Source organism: Pseudorca crassidens, chromosome 17 (genome assembly GCF_039906515.1).
Source record: "Pseudorca crassidens isolate mPseCra1 chromosome 17, mPseCra1.hap1, whole genome shotgun sequence".
Lineage (NCBI taxonomy): Eukaryota > Metazoa > Chordata > Mammalia > Artiodactyla > Delphinidae > Pseudorca > Pseudorca crassidens.
The window spans coordinates 39,410,690-39,433,878 of NC_090312.1; the positions used below are offsets into that span (position 1 = coordinate 39,410,690).

Below are 23,189 nucleotides of genomic sequence, written 5' to 3' on the forward strand. Positions count from 1 at the left end.
GGCAGCCCCAAGCCCTCTACTGTTAGTCAACAAAGATGTCAGCACCTACCTGTACCAAGCGTTACTGCTTCACCATGGCACCAACTAGCTATGTAATTTTAGCAGCTCAAAGGTTAATAAAGACACTCGAGCTTATTTTTAATAATAATTTGAAATTATATTTCCTCAAGCCATGTTTGGCCCCTACATATGTCCCTGAGAAATAATTTTCCCTTGGAAGCTGCAGCTGCAAAAAGGCAACTCTAAACCTTTAAAAGTTTGTTAGACTGGGAATTCCCTAGTGGTCCAACGGTTAGGACTCTGCACTTCCACTGCAGGGGGCACAGGTTCAAATCCCTGGTGGTGGGGGGCGGTGGGGGGGGAGTTTGTTAGGACCAAATGAAGAAGTGCGATCTCTGCTTAATTTTTATTTTGCTTCAGGTAAAAAACCAGTTTACAGCTGTTTAAGAACTCTCATCAAGGCTCCAGAAAGCTCTATTAAAAGAGCCAAGGGAGCCGGGAGGAAGTGGAGAAAGCACCCATTATTTCCACTAGCATCCCTTTATGAACAACAGTATATCTGCCACAACGGGGGTGCAGTGGGAAGGGAAAAATGAGTCCTCTTCCTTCATGACAAAGATTCAACAGAAGTTGACAAAACAAATAGATCACACCTTTAGTTAATATACACATCACGGTGCAAAACTCACGTTAACCACTTTAACACTTGATGCTTTGTTAGTTCATTAGACGTATCTAAAGTGGGACCCAGAGAGATTGATGTTAATAAACACTATGATGGCAATCTTTATTTCTTGGTCTTTAAAATGTTCTGATGAGGGAATTCCCTGGCAGTCCAGCGGTTAGGCCTCGGCACTCTCACTGCCGAGGGCCTGGGTTCGATGTCTGGTCGAGTAACTAAGATCTCCCAAGCCACGCGGCATGGCCAAAAAAAAAAGTAAACGGTTCAGATGAATATCTGTTAACACAAGATAAAAGTTTAAAAAGGCGTTAAATACCACTGAAATCTTCACCAGACAATATTTCATAGAACTTCCCTTGATCCTTTACATTTGGGGGTAGGGAGGCCTATACTTTTAAAAAGGGGTTCATGAGACATCTCTCAAAAATCCAGCATCCCTCTCTGTCCAGATCTGTTCGATTCCTGAATTCAGACGTAGAAAATCTGGATGGCAACGGTATCACTGACTAACTGATCAAAGTTCCCATCCATATTATTTGCATCATTAGCAAATGAAAGATCTATGCTGGGAAGAACTGACATTGCTCCATCTCCTATCTGGAAGGCTGTACCACACCCTGCCTGGTTTCCCAGCCATCTATACAAGAGCCTGCCCTTTCAATCCTCCTTAAAAACTGCTTTCACCCTATCACACCTGTTCATAATTCTTCAGTGCCTCCCCACTGCCTACAGAATAAAATTCATACTCTTTAGCTTATAATTTCAGTCTTTTACAATCTAATACAGTAGGGAAAACATTAGGTAGTAAGGATTACAGAAATATTATGAATTAGCCCCTATTTTGCCCTGGACTTACAGACCAAGTTCAAGAATCTGACAGCTGGAAAGAAACTATTAATCTTAAAGGAGCATATCACCACCTATCGTGCCTGACCCCAGGGTTGCTTTGAGGTCTCAATAAGAACAAATATGAAGCCCACTGAAAACTATCAATCACTCTACAAATGCAAGATGTCGGTTTTACTCTCCAGTATTACTATACAGACAAAAATCAATAGTTATTGCACCAGGACTTACAAAAAGAACCCACCAGGCTTGGGTACACAAGCAAGCTGTGACTTTCAAAGTGAACTAGTTGATTATTTGACAGGCCAGGTCATAAAGCCAATGAGACCAGCTACCCTGAGCTCTTTCATCCTTTATAATCTGATATATGGCCAACTCCCCTATGAATAATGCCTGGCACAAAGAAGCATTCAGTATGTACTTGCTGAATAACTAACCTCCTAAAACACACCTGGATTATAATAAAAAGGATGATATGCACAAAGGGGAACCTATCCCAGGTGTCAATGACAGATTCTTCCAACTACCAGGACCATTTTTTTTTTTTTTTTTTGCTGTACGCGGGCCTCTCACTGTTGTGGCCTCTCCCGTTGCGGAGCACGGGCTCCGGACGCGCAGGCTCAGCGGCCATGGCTCACGGGCCCAGCTGCTCCGCTGCATGTGGGATCTTCCCGGACCAGGGCACGAACCCATGTCCCCTGAATTGGCAGGCGGACTCTCAACCACTGCGCCACCAGGGAAGCCCCAGGACCACTTTTAAAAACACAATAAGAAAGTTACCTGATAAAACGATGAAAGAAACTACAAAGCAAAAAGTATGCTTGAGTGTATAGGAAGAAACTCAGGTCCTGATGGCAAAACACATTCCACAAGAAATGCGGGCTTTAGCATAAAGAGTATAGCAGGGATTTTTTATTGTATTATTCTCCAAACATTCTTTCCTCCTCCTCCCAGTAACAGTCTCTGATGCCTCATCCCTCCACTCTCAAGCTGGTGTTTTAAATTAATCCCACCTCTGGCTCACATCTCTCCTAGTCAATAAATAGTTCAAGGGAAGCATATCCCAGACCTAATTTCATCAGTATAACTCTAGTCACATAACCCTGGCCTATGTGGCTCAGGGGTGGACAGATAACTTACACTTATCAAATCTGAATGAATCTCAGGACCCAGGGCTTAAGTACTGGCTGGCCATTTGTATCCTAAAGGAAGATAACCTGAAAGGGGAAGGGATGGGAGAAAGGGGGAAAGGGGTGTGGTGGAAACCACTGCACTTGTTAATTGTGTAAGCCAATTTAAGTTGACTTGAAACACACAGGTCATGAAATACACACATCTCCCTGATATAAGCCAACATTTTTTACGAGTAAGATAACAAGCTCATATTTGTGCTTGAGAAAAATACCTCTGGAAATTGCATTTGTAATGGACTGAAAAAAAATGGATTATTGATGGCAAGGCTAGAAGCAGGGAGACCAGTTATGATTCTATTATAATAGCCAAGTGAGTGCTAATGAGAGCCGAAACGAGGGAAATGGTAGCAAGAATAAGAACAGGACAGAATAAGGTAATCAGAGGTTGAGCAAAAATCAATAGGACATGGAGACGGAATAAAGGAAGAGATTCAGATGGCAAGGGGAACAGAGGCAGCTAAACTGGGAAATGTAGATAGAAGGTGAAAGAGATGTGGTGCTCTAAGGACAATGGTGCTCCAAGGACAAAGGACGACCCTGTCTGAAAATGTTTCAGCATTACACCCACTACCGGACTCTTAATCTCCCTCACCACGTTGCCATGGTTATGAAATTCCTGAACCCACCTGGGCAACTTGGGACCAGTCTCAAATAAGGACCCACGTGGGCAATGGGACCTGTCCCAAATAAGGAAAGGTGTATGCCCTGTCCCACTCCCACCCTATAGAAGGAAGGTATATGTGCCTTGACCAATCAGGAAACAAAATTTTCACCTCGGACCATTCCTTTGCTTGCTGGCTATAAAAACTGATCAACAGCACATGTTCGGGCTTGACTCTCCCGGACTATTAGGAAGTCGGCCTGCTCTTCTGGCAGCGACCCTTCCCTCTAACAAATTCTATGTTCTTTACATTCTGCCTTGTGTCTGGAAATTCTTTTCCGACCCGCGTTTGGACCACGACAAGAGAGACTCGAGTATGTGCAAATTCGGGGAGAAAGTTAATGGATTCAGGCTTAGAATATTAAGTTTTGTTGAAGAAGGAGAGGAAACCTCAGAAGCCTGCATAGCAATCATTCTACTTTAAGTATTTCTTTCATATCACGATCCCTCTGGAAACCGGGACAAGTCAGTCCTCATTCTCTGTGAAGATGGATAGGCACCTTACTTGTCTTTCTAAAAACATTTGTAGCTATTAAAGGTTACGTGATAAATCAACTTTTTTTTAGGTTTAATGATTAAACTGCCTTTTAAAATAAACACAAACCTCTACCTCACATCGTTAACACAAAACTTAGAGATAGACCACACGATGTAAATATAAAAGCTAAAGCCATAAGGCTTCTGAAGAAAATATAAGAATATCTTTACAACTTCAGGGTAGGCAAAGATTCTTAGAACACAGAAAGTACTGACCATAAAAGAAAGCAATGACAAGTTGAACTTAATTGAAATTAAAAACTCCAGTTCATCAAAATATACCATTAAGAAAATGAGTGGGCAAGCCACACACTGAGAGAAAATATTCACAAGGTATATGTTTAACAAAGGACTGGTATCCAAAATATAGAGAGTTCTTACAAATCAGTAGGAAAAAAAAGACAAAACCCAATTTAAAAAATTGGCAATCAATAGCACTTCACAAAGGAAGATATATAATTAGCCAAGAAGCAAAGATAAACTGTTCCACCTCATTAGTCATAAGGGAAACTCAAACTAAAGCCACCAGGAGCTACCACTACACGCCCACTGAACTTCATACACTGATGCCTGGAGTGTAAAATGGCAACTTGGAAAACACCTTGGCAGTTTCTTACAGAGTTAAAACACACAAAGGGGCTTCCCTGGTGGCGCAGTGGTTGAGGGTCCGCCTGCCGATGCAGGGGGCACGGGTTCGTGCCCCGGTCCGGGAAGATCCCACATGCCGTGGAGCGGCTGGGCCCGTGAGCCGTGGCTGCTGGGCCTGCGCGTCCGGAACCTGTGCTCCGCAACGGGAGAGGCCGCAACAGTGAGAGGCCCGCATACTGCAATAAAAAAAACAAAACAAACAAAAAAAAAACCACACAACAACCAGGAATTCCACTGCTAGGTATGTATTCAAGAGAAATAAAAACAAATGTCCACAAAGTCTTTTTTGCAAGAATGTTCAGAGCAGATTTATCCATAATAGCCCCAAAATGGAAATAACCCAAATGTCCATCATCGGGCAAATGAATAAACAGACTGTGGTATATTCATACAATACTCAGCAATAAAAAGGTACAATCTATTGATACACTCCAAAACCATGAATGAATCTAAGACATTATGCTAAGTTAGAGAAACCCAATACAAAAGAATACATACAGTAGTATAATTCCATTTATATGAATAGGCAAAACTCACCTATGGGGTCGGGGTGTCTGTGGAGGGGTATACTGGAAGAGGCACAAGGGAACTTTCTGGGGCTTTGGAAATGTTCTCTAAGGGTGTGGGTTACAAAGGTGCATGCATTGGTCATGTCAATGAACTGTACACCTAATATCTGTGATTTTCACCATATGTAAATTATGCCTCAATTTAAAAAAGGAAAACTTAAAAGAAAGCAAAACAAACAGATCTCTAATACAAATACCTGAAATCAATATGCTTTTTTTATTTACTGGACTGAAGGAAACCTTTAAAATTCCAAGGCAAAAACAAAACACACACTCAACTTTTAAAAGGTTAAACTGTGGAAACAGCACAGACCGAAACATCACTCAAACCACAAGCCAATCTTAAGTAAATCACCTAAGGTCTCTTAGCCTCAGTTTTCATCTATGAAACGGGAATAAAAAAATCTACCTCACCCAGACATAAAAATTAAGCTTATGCAAAGCACTGCAGAGAGGGGACTTCCTGGCAGTCCAAAGGTTAAGACTCTGTCTGCACTTCCACTGCAGGGGGCGTGGGTTTGATCCCTGGTCAGGGACCCAAGATCCCACATGCGGTGCCACGCGGCCAAAAATTTTAAAAAGTTTTTAAAAATAAAATTTTAAAAAAAGCATTGTAGAGAAAAATGTTGCCTACTATTCCAGTTCTCCAAGGATCAAGCCATTAGCCACTGTAGTCACCCACTGACTGTGGGCCTGAGGGGAATTCAGGATGGAGACAAACAGGAAGCAGTCTGTGCTTCCGATGCCTGCCCCAAGATAGTGAAGATACATATCTAAAGAAAAATTTCAGTGACCCCAGATTCTTGCATCTTCCCATACATAGAAAAGCACTAAAATCATCAACTTGAGACGCCTGTTCTTTGTGATTAATAGTCACCTTTTGATTTCGACTACAGGTTTTTTCACAGCAAAAAATTCATATATCCTGGCTCCTCTCCTCCCTTACCTCTTCAGAACGGTTTCTCAGAGCTGAGAGGCTGTCTTCTGGGTTACCTTACACAGTAAGACACTGAATAAACTCAACTCACAGTTCTTACGTTGTTCGTTTTGGCTTTTTTCAAGTCAAGATATCTAGGGAATTCCCTGGCGGTCCAGTGGTTAGGACTCTGTGCTTTCACTGCCGAGGCTGCAGGTTTGACCCCTGGCCGGGGAACTAAGATCCCACAAGCCGTGGGATGCGGCCAAAAAAAAAAAAAAAAAAAAGATATCTAGTATAGTCCCTGGAACACAGGACCTTAGTAAATGATCATGGTAGGAAACAATTAGAAAATGTGTAAAAAAAGATCCACTTTACCTATCCTTTCTAGTGGACTCTTTTTTGAATACCTATCTATACTCCTACCCTTCTGTTTTCCTGAAAACTCTCCCCCTTTCTGATAAGTAACCCCATCTCAGCCAGATGGCTGGTGGGGTGAGGGGGTAAGGTAAGGAGGAAGAGATGCCTTATTCTTTGGCTCCTTCATCTTAAAAACTGTCATGTTAATCAATGTTTTGGATAACCAAATTATATTCAAAGGTATGAGGGAAACTCACTATTTTTTTTTTAAAAAGTTTAAATTGTTTTGTGAAATGCAAAAGACTTATAAAGATGACCGGCAGGTTTCCCGGATATGAGGTTTACCTAAAGCGGCATTCTGACTCACATTTGCTGGAAAGCTTTCTAATTACCTTTCAAAAGGCCATATATTTCCAAATGCTAAAACGTGCATACCAATTACTACTTTCCCCCAGAAAGCATGCTCAAGCCATAGGCAGAGTACGTGAGTGCTCTCCTTTTATCACACCAATACTGGTTAGTTGGATTACAGCCAACAGCAGGGCTCAGAGTAGATTTATCTTTCCTGTAGATCATGTAGTCCACTTGCCTAATGCAGCGCCCTAGATTTTACAAATTACATTCACTGATGTACTTGCAAGTCTGCAGATTTAAACATTTTCAAGGAGGACACAAGACATGTGTATAAAATTATCTGTCTTGATCATCAATAAAAGCACTATTTCGAGGCCACCCACTAACCTTCCACTGTCATTTTAAATTTCTGTAAAGATTTCTTTGCTTTTAGCAAAATCAGGGTTGAGCCAATACGCAGATGTTCTATCTGCATTCACACCGCACAGTAAGAACCCACACACACCAAAGATCTGTTTGAAAGCTTTTAAGGCCAAATATTTCTATTGTGTGGCCTGTGATAGGCACAGACTAAAGGAAACTTGAAACTATAAATAGCACAGAGAACACCATGTGGGGCGGGGGGACGTTCTGCTTAAAATGGCACAACAAACGAGTTCACGATTCGGCAAAATGTCCATATATATCAAAAAACTGAATTATGAACTGACCAAAAAACTATGATGACTAAGAAGAATTTATTCCCACCGAAAAGTTCTATATGCCATCTTATTACCACTTTTAAGGTGTTTCCTCATCATGCAGAGATATTCACTGCAAAAAGGCTCGGGTCTAACTCTCCATCATGATGTGACCAAACCCGAAATGCAGTGGAATCCGACTCAGTGCAGTCTTCGGGGGGCCAACAACCAAGCGGGAGCTGGCACAGGGCAAGATTCCCTCACTGCCCCTGATAATCACTGCTCCCCATACAAATAAGATCTTAAAAGCTCCAACCTAAAGACAAACCAGATTTGCCTCCTCCGGTGTCGGCTAAGAAGGTACAGGGATCATCTGTAAAGGGGCAGGAAAGCCAGTGGGTGTAAAATGGCTGCCCCGGGCAGATTGAAACGCAATAAATCACAGGCAAATCCCTTCCTAGAGTAAGGGCTTTACAACAAACGTGTGGGTAAAGAGCCCCCAACCATTTCCACTCGGGATGTGAAGGTGCGCAGGAGACTGGACAGCAAACCCGAGGCCAGATGCGGGCTGGGAGAATACGCACGCGGGCCCGCAACCCGGGCCGACAACTGGGGGTAGCACGAGGTGCCGGTCACCGCCTCGACGTTTGTCGGGACCCGTCGAAACACAAAGCCCAGCGGGTGCTGCTAAGAAGAAAGGAAAGGAAACCACGTGCTCCGCAGACCGGATCGGAGTTCTCTGACCACCGAGTGCACTTTCACCGGAAACCGCGGACCTCCCCACGGCCGAGCCGGCTCCCAGCTGAGAGCTTTCCGGCGCTCCCTGCCCTGGGCGCTCCCTGCCCTGGGCGCCCCCTGCCTTCCCGCACCCCCGAAACGCCCCGAACTCCCGGCCCTGATTGCACCCCTCGCCACAGGTTGGCTGAGCCCGGGGCATCGCTGACCCGCTCGCCCGGAGAATTAAGTTTCTAATAATATAACTTTAGGCGGATTAGTGCTGGCATCACCCAACCCCGAAGCCGCACCGGGAACCAGCTAGAGGTCGTGAAAAGCGAGGCGGGGGCGCGGGCCAGGGTCCCTGCGAGGTGCGGGGCGCCCGCCCTCCTCCCTGGCAGGTGCGCCCCGGGGCTCGCCAAGACCCGCCGCGCTCACCAGGTACCAGACGCCGAGCAGGATGGTGCCGGTGCGGACATGGCAGCACAGGCAGCAGCTGTTGGAGTAGAACCGCGTCCAGGGGGCCACCATCTTCATCGCTCGGGCCGCCGGCGCAGTGGCGCGAGCGCGCGCCCAACTTTGCAGGAGCTTCAGCCGCGTTGGTCCGGGCCCGCCGCGCGTCTACTGCCGGCTCCTCGGCCGCTCCCGCTCGCGCTCCCAGCCCCGCTCGCCGCCCGCCGGCCCTTGCTCCGCGCCTCCCCCGATAGCTCGGAGCGGCTGCCTCGGCCGGACCCAGCGCTCGGAAGGCTGCGGGAGAAGGAGGAGGAGCAGGAGGGGGCGGAGCGGCTCGCGGACCACGTGACGGGCGCCCGGGCCCCGTGATGTCACCGCGGGCTCCGGCCAGCTGCTGGCGCCGCCGGCCCATTGTAAATAGATAAATCATCTTGCACTCTCGGCCGGTCGCGTAGTCGGCCCCCAGTGGAGTTCCTCTTTCATTTGGTCGTTTGTGTAACTCTGTCATGGATTCGAGATTCTTTTACAGTCTAGTTGGTTGTGGGGTTGTTTTCTCCTTCCACTTGTATCTTGCAGATAATCTGTAGGTGCCATCACTGTTATCTTGTAGACTGGATGGAGGGGGGAGAAACGATAGGGGTGATTCCAGCCAACTGCAGTGCTTTGAAACACTGCTGAAGCTGCCGAGAGCAATTTGTCTCCGCTTCCCAGCTCAATTACTGTGGTAGTAATCTTTTCCCAGAAAACAGGCTGCGTGTCAAGGACATCCTTGCTGTGCTTCAGGTAGCATTTTAAATCATAACTGCAGCTCTAAACAATCATCAAGCCTATTACTGCCACACGGTCTCTGTGTAAGTGAATAAGGTAAGGAGTCCCGGGAAAAAGAGAACGAGGCGTGGCTTTCTTGACATAAGAGAAGCCATTTTTGGCCTAAGACATTTTGTGATCTAAGACTGACCACAGTGCTTGTCCTTGAACAGGCCTCAGCAATAATGATCTTAAGGGAACACAAGAACAAACTGTTATCAGGCAAGAGAAGTAACAATAGCAAAGATAAATCAGTTGTAGGACTTCCCTGGTGGCACAGTGGTTAAGAATCTGCCTGCCAATGCAGGGGACACGGGTTTGGGAAGATCCCACACGCCGTGGAGCAACTAAGCCTGTGTGCCACAACTACTGAGCCTGCGCTCTAGAGCCCGTGAGCCACAACTACTGAACCCACGTGCCGCAACTACTGAAGCCCAGGCGCCTGGAGCCCGTGCTCCACAAGAGAAGCCACCACACTGAGAAGCCTGCACACCGCAACGAAGACTAGCCCCCGCTCGCCGCAACTAGAGAAAGCCTGCGCGCAGCAACAAAGACCCAACACAGCCAAAAATAAATAAATAAACAAATAAATAATAAAAATAAATTTCTAAAAAAAAGAAGATAAATCAGTTGTAAAGACTCCCAGTTCTGTTTCAATGGTAAAGATTAACCTGAAACACTTTCTTAAGCTGTTTCGCAGAATTTAAAACCCCCCTCGAGCGCTCAACCACCCTCTAAGGGATGATGATGTCGACCTTTTCTGACCCTCAGGACTTCAATCAACTAAAGCTTGGACTCTGTGGCCGCCAAGCCGCTTCATGACTATGCATGTACCCTTAGCTTAAAATTTCCCCAATTTTGCTATTGAGAAGACACTGCTTTGGGGAAGATTCCCCAGTGCTCTCCTTACTTGCTGCAAGTAATACATCCTTCCTTTTCCTGATCTTTGTTTTGGTTGTCTTTCAGCTCCACACCCACCAAGAGGCGAACCCAGTTTTGGGGGGTAACATCTGCAAGACCCAGCACAGAGTGTTAAGAGATAGTGAGAGATAGGACTCCAGTTTGGAGTTATTTCCTCCCATTTAGTGTTTGGTCTGGAAGAGCCCTTGTCCTAGGTTAGCCTCTAGTAATCACTGTGTAAGCCAAGCATCTCAGTTAAGCACTCAAGATTTTTTTTTAAATAAATTATTTTATTTATTTGGGCTGCCTTGGGTCTTTGTTGCTGTGCACGGGCTTTTCTCTGGTTGGCAAACGGGGGCTACTCTTTGTTGCAGTATGAGGGCTTCTCATTGCAGTGGCTTCTCTTGTTGCAGAGCACGGGCTCTAGGCACACGGGCTTCAGTAGTTGTGGCACATGGGCTCAGTAGTTGTGGCACGTGGGCTCAGTAGTTGTGTCTCGTAAGCTCTAGAGCACAGGCTCAGTAGTTGCGGCACACAGGCTTAGTTGCTCCACAGCATGTGGGATCTTCCCAGACCAGGGCTCGAACCTGTATCCCCTGCATTGGCGTGTGGATTCTTAACCACTGTGCCACCAGGGAAGCCCCCCGTAAGCTCTCTGAAATACAAGATTCCCTTGAACCAATGAGTCATTTGCCTAATGAATCTGGAATTCTGGTGGGGAAGGCAAAGTGGGAGCTAACTATGGGAACTTGCTGGGAGTTGGCACTTGGAATGTAGTACTCCCCATCCAGATTCTCTATTTCCATTCCTTCTCAAGCACTAATGCTTGTTCTTAGAGCTGGTTCGAAGTGGCTATGAGCATGATTAAATATTAAATGGAAGATCCCAAACAGAAAATTATCTCTAATGTGGAAGAAAACAGAACGTTGTAGTGAGAAAACAAAACAAAACAAAGAAAACCCTGAGGTTTTCTTGTTTGGTATTTCTGATTAACTCCCACAATGATGTTGTTGCTGGACTGAACTTTGGGTCAGCTTACCCACGGCACAGCAAAGCCAATGTACCGACACCGGATGGTGGTGAAGGAAAGTACAGCATTTATGGGAGGCACCAAGCAAAGAGTATAGGCAGCTCATGTTCAAAAGTCCCAAACTCCCCAATGGCTTTCAGGGAAGGGTTTTTAAAGGCACCTTTTGGGATGAGGGGTGGAGGAAGCATGACCTTCTTCTGATTGGTTGGCGGTGAGGTAAGAGGGTGATGTTTCAGGAATATTAATCATCTGGGGTCTACTTAATCACTATCCTCCACCTGTGGTGGGGAGGTGCGTCTTAGTTTCTGCATAACAACTCAAAGATTTATGTCAGATTGTTATGGATGTCCCTTGGGGGGAACTGGGATTCTGCTTTATCACTGAACTATTATTACTTTTCTTGCTGAACTACTTTTCCCTTGTTTCTGCATTCCCTCACTTCCCTAATTGGTTAGTGCCTGTGCCTGCTCTTTGGAACTCAGGGAAGGCCTAGGAGACTAAAACCTTCTTCTACAAACAAGAAACGGGGGACATGGAGGGGTTTTTGTACACGGGAGGGCCTCACAGGGTCCTACTCAGTTTCGGTGTCCATTATTATTTCTGATTAAGGGCCCATGTCTGACATCTCTGGGGATGACTCTGGGGTCCCTTGAGATCCATGTTTAAGCTACACAATAAGAATGTGACAGCTTTACAGTCTTGTAAAGCTAACCGCTCTTGCACTTAAACAGCCTTATCTCACATTCCTCTTCCTTCCTATATAACCTGTCTTTAAGAAATTTAGATCCAACCAGTTTTTCTCTTGCTCCAAATCTGAAATGAAACTTTGACAATTACTCTATAATAGTCTTAACTTGAGGGCTTCTCAAATCTCTTCTTTTCTAGGACAAATTGTATTTCAATCCATCTGTTAGGAATCCAAATCACCCAATGTTACTTTGAGTGGTGAGTGTTGGTAAGACATACAGACATAAAGGCTACAAACGTTAGAACATTCTGCTCCCAGCGCTATCGTCTAGCTTAGTCCACACGTCACTGTGATGTTAGAAGCTTGCCAAGTATCCTTACAGGTACAAACAAAATGCAATGGGAAAACGGAGGGATTGATTACATTAAAACTGTGGGGAGTTAGTGTTTTGGTTGGGCCTTGCAAAGGGTGAATAGAACGTAGACTAGGAAGGTTGAAGGAAGAGACACTTTAAAAAAAGATTATTTTATTGAAGTAGAGTTGATTTACAATGTTGTGTTAATGTCTGCTGTACAGCAAAGTGAGTCAGTGATACTTATATATACATTCTTTTTCATATTCTTTTCCATTGTGGTTCATCACAGGATATTGAATATAGTTCCCTGTGCTATACAGTAGGGCCTTGTTGTTTATCCATATCCATGTTTATCCATTCATATGATAGTTTGCAAGAGACACTTGATCTGGAAGTTGTATAGAGCCAGACAGTCCTTTGGGGGAGGGAAGGTCTCACTTGAACTACCTCCATGACCTCAGCAAGCAGCTGTCTCAGGAGAGACCTCAGTACTCCTCTTAAAGCGGAGAAATTCAAAGAGCTACTATTTAACTCTCCTGGAAAGGAAAAAGGGGGCTCGACACGTTCCCTCAACGCGTTGGAAGGGGAATCCACGTGCCTATGCCAGAGGGAGCTGTGGAATGTCTTCTTCAATAATGAAAGTACTGCTCTCCTAGGTGAGACCAAAGAAAACCTCATAGGTCTCCTCATGCACTGTCCACATAAACCAGGGACCCATTCATTCATTCATTCACTCATTTCATGGGAGGGAACTTATTTTGTACCTTCTTGGAGCTAGGCGTGACTGTCACCTCAGAAAATGAAATAGTCTCTGTCTATAAGGAGCTCACAGTTTAATGAGGGAGACAGAAAAACAAATAGAAAAACATAATAGCAAGATAAGTGCTAAGATATTCGTAGCACGGAACGCTATGAGAACCCCAGATCACAGCTTTGGGAAGGTCAGGGAGGACTTCCCAGAAGTAGTGACAGCTAAATTCAGAATTATAAGGTAAGTTGGAGTTAGCCAGGGAGAGAGACAGAGGACCACCCTGGGCAGGATGGGAGCAGGATATGCAAGTGCCTAGTGGCTGGTGAGCTCTCAAGTTTAGAAGCGGCAAGTAGTGCAATAGCTGGGGCTTAACATTTGGAGGGAAAGGAGGAAGAAGAGAGATGGGGCTGAGGAAGTTTTAGGGGCGTCAATTTAGGTAGGGGAGGTAACAGAAGATGAAAAGCTTTTCGTGCCATGTTCCACTGAGGTTTGGAGTATATTTCCTTAGGGAACTTCTGAACCACTGAGGGTTTCATAAATATTAAACCCATATGACTTGAAAAATTGATGTCACGAGCTTAAGGTACATACAAATGAGATAGGCAGGACCCTCTACCTAACTTGTGGGTCCAGTGCAAACTGAAAATGTGGTGCCTCTTGTTTAAAGGGTATTAAGAATCTCAAGATGGCAACAGTGGAACCTTAAACCAAGTGTGGGCCCTTTAAAGTGTGGGACCCTGTGCTACTGCCCGGGTCACACACCCATGAAGATGGGCCTAGAGATAGGTCCCATATTTCTCTCAGAAATTAAAAACCAAACTAAACAACAGCAAAAAAAAAAAAAAAAAAAAAAAAAAGCGGTGAGAGCTGTCTCTTGTTTCTGTCAAATGACAAAGAAGTGCTTCATGGAGGCTGTGATCGATGCCAGTTTTATAGGAGTGTATGGAAGCAGATGTGGATGCCAGACGATTCATTAAGGAATCTGGATCTTGTCCCAGTCAGGGGTCAGGACTGTGAAGGTCAGAATGTGAAGCTGGCTTCAGCCCTGAATTGTAGCCAAGGTGGAAGTCAAACATCGTGATTGACATGCTCTGAGATCCATGTAATGAATTATACACTTATTAAAGCACACATTTGGGGTTTGGTCAGCTTCTGGACTGGGGGTTGGGAGAAAGAGAGACGAAGACACAATCCTTGCCTCCAAGAAACTCATCAAGTAATGAAAGAGACAAGGTGGACAGAGGGCTACATTAGTGGTGGGTAGTACGGCTAACAACAGAGCACAGTATTCTGATCAATAGTGATATTAACATGGTACGTTATACAGTTTATCAATGTTTAAGGATTTGGAGTGCAATCGAATGCCTCTGTACCCATCAGAGCTCAGTCAGGAAAACAGAAGCCATTCTAGACCTTTTACACAGAGGGAAAGTAGTCAGGGAATTGGTTGCCGTAATAATATATTTCACAAGGGCCATCTTGACTCAGTTTTGAAGACGTGGCTGAAAACTCTCCATTCATCTTCTCTCAATTGCTAAGCCCCCACCCAAACTACTTGCCTTATCAGTCTCTAACACGCATGTGTTACAATACGCACTTACCCAAGGCCAGAGGCCCCAGATACCTAACACCCAGGGTGGTGCTTTCTTCCTTAGGTCCACAGAGTTATTCAAAATACCCAATCCCCAGGAAGCCCTCGAAACCTTGAACCCCACCCTGCCTGCCATACATAAGCCACCTCCTACAGTTCAGCTTGCTGTTACCCTGTCCCCAGGTGGTCCTGCCTGGATGTCTTCTCTCCTCTGGAGCTTTACGTAACAGAATTCTGCCTATCATCTCTCTGAGTGTCACTGTGTTATGTCCCACCAGTGAAAGAAACCTTACATCTTATATCACAGTTGCACCCAGATGAGAAGGCAGACAAAAGACAGTGAGGCAGCACAGATATTGGCAAAAATAAGAAGGGAGCTGCCGTCACCTCTTGGCTAGAGCTGTGGCCATGGTGGGGGGGGGGTGGAGCGACACAGGTGGCACAGATGCCTTTAGCCAGGCTGCCGCTGGTGGAAATGCCTCCCAAAGCAGAGAGAGAAGGGGACTGCCTTGGCATCTCCCCTCCTGCCATCCTCCAGGCTTCTGCCAGAGCTTTCCACTGGCTGAACTCCCGGAAACCAGCTGACAAGGAGTCTGGGAGACATACTTTCCTGCTTATGAAAACAGCAGGGGGTACTCCATGTTCACAGCAGCAATATTCACAAAAGGAGGAAGCAACCCAAGTGGCGTCCACTGAGATGAATGGATAAACAGAATGGGAGATATATATATACACATGTATATGTATATTCCATTACATATGTATAATGGATATTATTCAGCCTTAAAAAGGAAGGAAGGGACTCCCCTGGTGGTCCAGTGGTAAAGAATCCACTTTACAATGCAGGGGGCCCGGGGTCCATCCCTGGTCAGGGAACTAGATCCCATATGCTGTGGGGCAGCTAAGCCCGCGCGCCACAACTACTGAGCTCGCGCACCTCAACTAGAGAGCCTGCCTGCCGCAAACTACAGAGCCCACGCGCCCTGGAGCTGGCGCGCCACAACTAGAGAGAAGCCTGCGTGCCACAACGAAGAGACTGCAACCAAGACCTGATGCAGCCAAAAATAAATAATAAATAAATCTTTAAGAAAAAAAAAAAAGGAAGGAAATCATGTCATGTGCTACAACACGGGTGAAACTTGAAGACCTTATACTAAGCAAAATAGGCCAGTCACAAAAAAAGCAAACACGTGTCAAACTCATAGAAACAGACGTAGAATGGTGGCTGGGGGGAGAAGGAAATGGGAAGATGTTTTTCATGAGTAGAGAATTTCAGATTTGCAAGATGAAAAAGTTCGGGAGATCCGTTTCACAATAATGTGAATAGACGTAACACTGCTGTACTATACGCTTAACCATGGTTAAGATAGTAGATTTTGTGTTATGTGCTTTTGCCCATAATAAAAACCATGTTTTCAAGGAATGAAGTTCTGATAGCTGCTACAGCATGGATGAACCTGGAAAATGTTAGGCTAAGTGAAATAAGCCTGTCTTAAAAGGACAAATATTGTATGATTCCACTTAAGTGAGGTATCAAGAGAAGGCAAATTCTTAGAGATGGAGAGTAGAATAGAGGTTACCAGAGGTTACAGGGAGATGGGGAGCTAGTGTTTAATGGGTACAGACTTTCTGTTTGGGATGATGAAAAAGTTCTGCAAACAGTCATAACAGTTACACAACACTGTGAATGTATTTAATCCCACTGAATTGTACACTAAAAAGGGTTAAAAGGGGAATGGAATGAATTGAGAGCAATGCGACATCTAACCCTGAAATGTTTTCAAGTATAATTTATCCTCTTTCACGATCTAGAAAGGCAGAATCTTGCAATGCCTTAGGTCTTGAAGTAGGAAGACCGGTTAATCTCCTCTTTTTTAGTTTGTAGAATTTTGTAATCAAAGGGCATGAGTTCAAGACATAATTTGCCAATGGCTGTGTCTTTGGGAGAGTCACTTAATCTCTCTGATTTTTACAAAATGTGAACGATAATCCTACTTTTATGGTTGTAAGGAGGTTGTTACAGAATAAAGCATGTTACATGCCTGGCACACGGTAAGCGTAGCAAACGGTAGATTAAGCAAAATTTACATTATGTAGCACCTGCTAGTGTTTCACATGTATTAGGTAAAGCTCACAACAAACCATGAGCTAAGTATTAAAATCCCCTTTTTTCAGATGAGAAAACTGAGGGCCCAAGGCTTTAAGTCACTTGCCCAGTGTCTTGCTGCCAGGCGGTGTCGGCACCAGGATTTGGATCCAGGATGGTCTCACTGCAGAACTTGAGTGCACTATGCTCTCCGTGGTGTCCCTTAGATACTATCCTCAGGGATTTACAATCTGAGGAGAAAGAGCACATGTGCAAAGCACTAAATAAAAACATCAGCCAACACAGGGAGCCCCTACATAACACGTTCCTAAAAATATACACAGGAAACTACAATGTCCAAAAGTTGATGCAATAGTTTCTGTTCCCGGAGAGTTAAAAACCTTTTGAATCACAGCTTTTAAACACAAGTTTTGTTGATATTGCTCTAGCTCTTTACAAGTTTATTAATGTGTTTCCTTCACAGATGAGCAGAGTCAATTAGCTTAGATTGTCCGGTGAACCTCTGATTGAGACGTTCACAGCTCTGGCATACCTGAGGATCCTCTCCAGTGTTTTAAATTATGAGACCTGTGTTCCTTATGACTCATATCGGCACTTTAATTTTCCATTTTCCGTCCATGGTTATAAATTAATAAGGGCTAAAATGCAATAAAATATTTAAATGCTTGTACCAAGGGTTCCTTAAGAGGGCAGCACTGCAGAAACTGGCTGCATCAGCAGGTGAGATCACAGAAAGCTTGTTTGTCAGCTGAGAGTTGAAAGTTCAAATTCAGCAGAAGAAATGTTTCCTAAGGGAATGGTAGATTGTGTTACTGTCCTGTTCACCCAACAGACTGGTTGCCTCTCCGTGGTGCCCCTCCCAACAGGAAGATTAGCCATCCTTGCCCTCTTGAACTCAGGAGTCCCCACGTGACTTGCTTTGGCCAATAAAATACAGTTAGAAGCCAGGTGGGTGGAAGTTTTCAGAGTTAGATGATGGTTACCAGGTTATTCCTCTTCTACCTGGAAACAGGCAATGTGACAGGTTAAGACTGCTGCATCAGCAGTCCCAGAGTGAAGATGACATGGATCAGACCCACAGTCAATCCACCGTGGGCATGTTGTGTGGGCAAGAAATGACTTGTGGGGTTGTTAGCACAGTGACCTTGCCCATCCTGATAATACAGGGTATCAGTGTACCACAGATGAAAATGTGGGTTGTTGCACAAGCAGAGTATTAAAAAGTAGTGGATTAAGTGCCCAGAAGTGGCACCTTACAACAAAGGCACCAGGCAATGGGCTGAAAGTTTCCATAGGAGACTGAGGCAAACTGAAAGGCTTTGTAGAGGAAGTGGGACCTAATGTGAGCTGTAAAGGGAAAGGAGAACTTAGACAAGGGGGTGCTTCACCTCTTCTCTGTCCTATTTTAATTGACTAGCTATGCATTTTCAAATAGCAGATAATCAAAAGGCCAACAAAAGGAAAAAGAAGGATATGAGAAGTTTTTATTCTTAAGAAAATGATTCGAGTGATTCGAGAAAAGTGAGAAATATTCACAATCATGTAACAATGTTTGTATCTGTCACTCAGATTTCATCACTTTCTAAGATGTTGCCATCTGTGCTTGTTTTTTCTAAAGAAGTAAAATATTACAGCACAGAGAACTCTATTCAGTGCTCTGTAATGACCTATATGTCAATGGAGTCTAGAAGAGAGTGGATATATGTATATTTATGGCTGATTCACTTTGCTGTACAGCAGAAACTAACACAACATTGTAAATCAACTATACTCCAATAAAAAAAATTAATAAAAAAATTTTTTTAATAAAATAAAGTATTACAGACTCAAGCTTCCTGCATACACCTCCCTGATCCTATTCTTCTCCTTTAAAAAGCCTACAACTTGGGACTTCCCTGGTGCTGCAGTGGTTAAGAATCCACCTGCCAATGCAGGGGACATGGGTTCAAGCCCAGCAACGAAGGCCCAAAGCAGCCAAAAATAAATAAATTAAATAAATTAAAAATTTCCTGTCTGAAAGAGTTGAAGGTAAAAGATTTCAATTGTGTGGACCACTTCTGTCTGAAACTAAGATGTCTCCTCCTAACAAGCTGAAAATGGTTTCAATAAAAAGCTTTAAAAAAAAAAAAAGCCTACAACTCGGTAAATTAGTCATCTTAAAAAGCTAGAAACCATCAAAATAAAAATCCCACTTAGGGGCTTCCCTGGTGGCACAGTGGTTGAGAGTCCGCCTGCCGATGCAGGGGACACGGGTTCGTGCCCCGGTCCGGGAAGATCCCACATGCCGCGGAGCGGCTAGGCCTGTGAGCCATGGCAGCTGAGCCTGCGCGTCCGGAGCCTGTGCTCCGCAACGGGAGTGGCCACAACAGTGAGAGGCCCGCATACCGCAAAAAAAAAAAAAAAAAAAAAAAAAAAAAATCCCACTTAGAAAAAAATACACTTAAAAATTTATTTATTTATTTTTGGTTGCGTTGGGTCTTTGTCGCTGTGCGCGGGCTTTCTCTAGTTGCAGCGAGCAGGGGTTACTCTTTGTTGCGGTGTGCAGGCTTCTCATTGCGGTGGCTTCTCATTGCGGTGGCTTCTCTTGTTGCAGAGCACGGGCTCTAGGCTCGCAGGCTTCAGTAGTTGTGGCACTTGGGCTCAGTAGTTGTGGCTCACGGGCTCTAGAGTGCAGGCTCAGTAGTTGTGGTGCACAGGCTTACTTGCTCTGCAGCATGTTGGATCTTCCAGGACCAGGGCTCAAACCCATGTCCCCTGTATTGGCAGGCGGATTCTTAACCACTGCGCCACAAGGGAAGTCCCAAATACACCTTTTTGATGGCAAAATTGAGAAGCATACATCTAAAGACAATGAAACACAATTTATTATATCTGGGTATAAATACCAGATAATCATTAAAAATGCCCTGGCCAGAAGAGGGAACTGAGGGAAAGATAAGACAATATTTAATGACTACATCGCTATTTATCTAGTTGTCCACACAACTGGGAAACAGTATTATCCTGGTCTTTAAGGATTTAACAAGATCATGACATTTCAGAGTGAAAGCGTTTGGAGCTGACTTGAAACCAGTGTCTTCATGTTACACTTGAGAAATTGGCCCAGAGAGGTGAGGCAACTTGCCCAGGGTCACACAGATAATCTGTGTCAGAGCTAGAACTTTGTCTCTGCATAGCATTACCTTCCAAAACTGGTGAGGAAGGGAGACTGGGAGGGGAGGGCCAGCTCTCAGTCGGTGCAGGGTCCATGGGGGCTTTAGGAGGTGTGAGAAGAGCAATCCTGAGGTTCTAGAGGCAGCGCAGTGAAAAGGGAGGGAGGAGCCGCCATGTGGAAAGAGCCGGTCTTCCGGGGGCCCAGAGACCATTGGAAGTCAGGAGAGGCCCAGTGAGTGTGTCCCAGACCCATGGCCTGTGGTGCTTGTCTGAAGGCAGTGTTGCCTGCTGGCGTCACCCTGACAACCAGGAGCTTCACCGGAAGGCTGAGTGGTCTTAGGACTCGGAAAGACTTACAGTGAAAGTGAATTCTTAGGGCCTCGGGATTCTGAGGGCCCCAGGAAAGCTGTGGGACAGGGAGGTCGCTGCTTCTGCTCCCTGTCTCTCTGACCAAATCATCCCTGGGCATTGTTGGTGGTGGTATTTAATTTAATTTAATTAATTTATTTATTTAGGAATTTTAGTACATACTTTCATCTTCATAGGTGTGTTTTAGTTTTGCTTTTATAGTCTGAGGGAGATTTTCTGTCTTTTTTTTTTAACATTGATTTGTTTATATTTTGCTGTGATTTAAATAATACTTAGAAACAAAGAATGCATTTAAATTTCATTTCCTTGAAATGAGGGATTTAGATTAAGCAAATACTAGGGAAGTTTTCACAAGGGTGTTTTCATTTAGTGAGTCAACCATTTTGATCACATCAAGCAATCCCTCCTCATCTATGCCGAGTCCCTTGCTACCCAGAGGATTTAACACATTCCCGAGATGTGCTTGAGAAAAGGCTGAGGGCACTTTGTTTATGGAAATGTGTGCCAGCTTCTCCTGCTTTCCCCATGGGGAAAAAAATCTGCACTTTAAAAAATGAAGTGCGCTAATATCCATGAGTCCACACTGATGTAAATAAATGATTGAATAAATAAATAAATGAGGGAGAAGAGATAAATCCCCTGGTGCAGAAAATTCCAAATAACTGATGTGGATGTTTCGCCCACAGGGACATGGAACATAGCTCTCACTCCGTTAAGTGTGGGCTGTGCAGAGTGACAGCATAGAAAGGAGCGCAGCATAGAAAGTGGGGGAAGAGTGTGACCTGGAGAAACATGACAAACACTACCCCAGCCAGGTGGTCAAGGGCAACATCAACAGTGATAAGTCTTATTGATGGCCTGTACCTACCGTTGAATGATGTAATGAGAAGGGCACTTTACCTCTGTGCTCGTCATCCCCCAAACCCATGACTCCAGTCTCATTATGAGAAAAGCGTCAACAAATCCCAAATGAGATTCATTCTATGAAATATCTAACCAGTACTCCTCACAACTGTCAAAGTCATCAAAAACAAGGAAAATGAGAAACTGTCACAGCTAAGAGGAGCCTAAGGAGATTAAAGTAAATATAATGCGGTACCTGGATGGGATCTTGGAACAGCAAAAGGACATTAGGGAAAAACCAAGAATATCTGAATAAAGTGTGTACTTTAGTTAACAATAGCGTACCAGTATGGGTTCTCTAATTGTGACAAACGTACCAGACTACTGTAAGGTGTTACTAATAGGGGACACTGAGTGTGGGGTATGTAGGAGCTCTCTGTATTATATTCATAATCCTTCTGTACATCTAAACTGTTCTAAAAAATAAAGTTCATTAAAAACAAAAATAAAAAAGTGAACTGTGCTGTAGTGAGAGAGGAAATTATTTTAAAACAATATCAGAGAAATTTTTTGAAATACTCAGGTAATCATTAAAACAAAACATTTGAAGAACTCAATTTACTTTAGCATCACCTATGCCAAGTAATTTAGCATCATCGTCTTTACAGAGAGAAAAGGATGTTTTGTGAGTGGATGAAAAGATGATAAATATACATTTTAATAAATTAAATGAATCCATGATACTCCTCAAAGTGTCTCTTGCTTATCGTGCTGCAAATGCTCCCTTTAAATCCCTGGTAAATTTATATAAATAGTTTTTTATTGGCTAAAGGACTTAAAGCAAAGAAATATGCCATTTTCAACTTCAAACATCTTTCTCATTTAACTCAGCTCTTTGCTGCCTTTTCATTAAGCCTTTATTATTCCAATGCAGACTTCCCTGGTGGCGCAGTGGTTAAGACTCTGAGCTCCCAATGCAGGGGGCCTGGATTCGATCCCTGCTCAGGGAACTAGATCCCACACGCATGCCACAACTAAGGAGCCGGCGAGCCGCAACTAAGGAGCCCACCTGCCGCAACTTACACCTGGTGCAACCAAATAAATAAATATTTTTTTAAAAAACCTTTTATTATTCTAATAAAAATGCTCATTGTGTGACAGTTTTCATTTTACAGTTCACTTACCTTTACAGTTTTCTAGGAATTGTCTTTTGGTAACAGTTCCCTTGCCACGCCCCTCTTTTTAAAAAAATGTAACATCAATACATTCTTCATTGTGATCTCTCAAGATTTGACACTTCATGTGCAAGATTGGAGGTTATCATGAAATATTTCAGAAACTGAGAATTCAGTAAATATTTGTTTTGTAGTGTTTGAGAAGAAAAACATCCACTTTTAAGCAGCCAGTGGCAGTCACATTGCTATTTGGATAAGCAGTTGAGACCATTCCTCGTTTCTTTCAGGTTTAGGGACAGTGGTGAGCAGACCAGGAGGAGAGCTCCCTAATACTCTGCAAGAGATCAGGAGATGGCCTCCCTGAAACATGGGACAAAACCCTCAACTCTAACGTTAAAAACTCCAGTATGGTGCTCGGGTTGGGCTGAGATTGGGCCAGTAGGACTTCCTCGTGTGAATGGCGAGGGGGCCCTTTGGATCAGCCGGTGGAGGTCTTTCAGTCCATTTCCACAGCATTCATTGGTAACTACTTTGCACCACATCCCTGGGACCCAAGTTGATTAAGACACAGGTGGGGCTTCCCTGGTGGCACAGTGGTTGAGAGTCCGCCGATGCAGGGGACACGGTTCGTGCCCCGGTCCGGGAAGATCCCACATGCCGCGGAGCGGCTGGGCCCGTGAGCCATGGCCGCTGAGCCTGCGCGTCTGGAGCCTGTGCTCCGCAACGGGAGAGGTCACAACAGTGAGAGGCCCGTGTACCGCAAAAAGAAAGAAAAAAAAAAAAAAAAGACACAGGTGCTCCCCCTTC

The 23,189-nt window shown here is 44.4% G+C and overlaps 1 protein-coding gene across 2 annotated transcripts in view; it reads right to left on the minus strand.

The window, feature by feature from the left end:
• LAPTM4B (lysosomal protein transmembrane 4 beta) overlaps positions 1 to 8,918 on the minus strand; it is a 69,043-nt gene extending 60,125 nt beyond the window's left edge. The window contains exon 1 of one of the 2 annotated variants that reach the window (XM_067711677.1): positions 8,599 to 8,918. In XM_067711677.1, coding sequence (XP_067567778.1) covers positions 8,599 to 8,697 — 99 coding nt within the window. In that variant the 5' untranslated portion in view covers positions 8,698 to 8,918. The remainder of the gene's footprint in view (positions 1 to 8,598) is intronic. The other variant, XM_067711678.1, reaches the window with a different exon arrangement.
• Between the last annotated feature and the right edge of the window lie 14,271 nt (positions 8,919 to 23,189).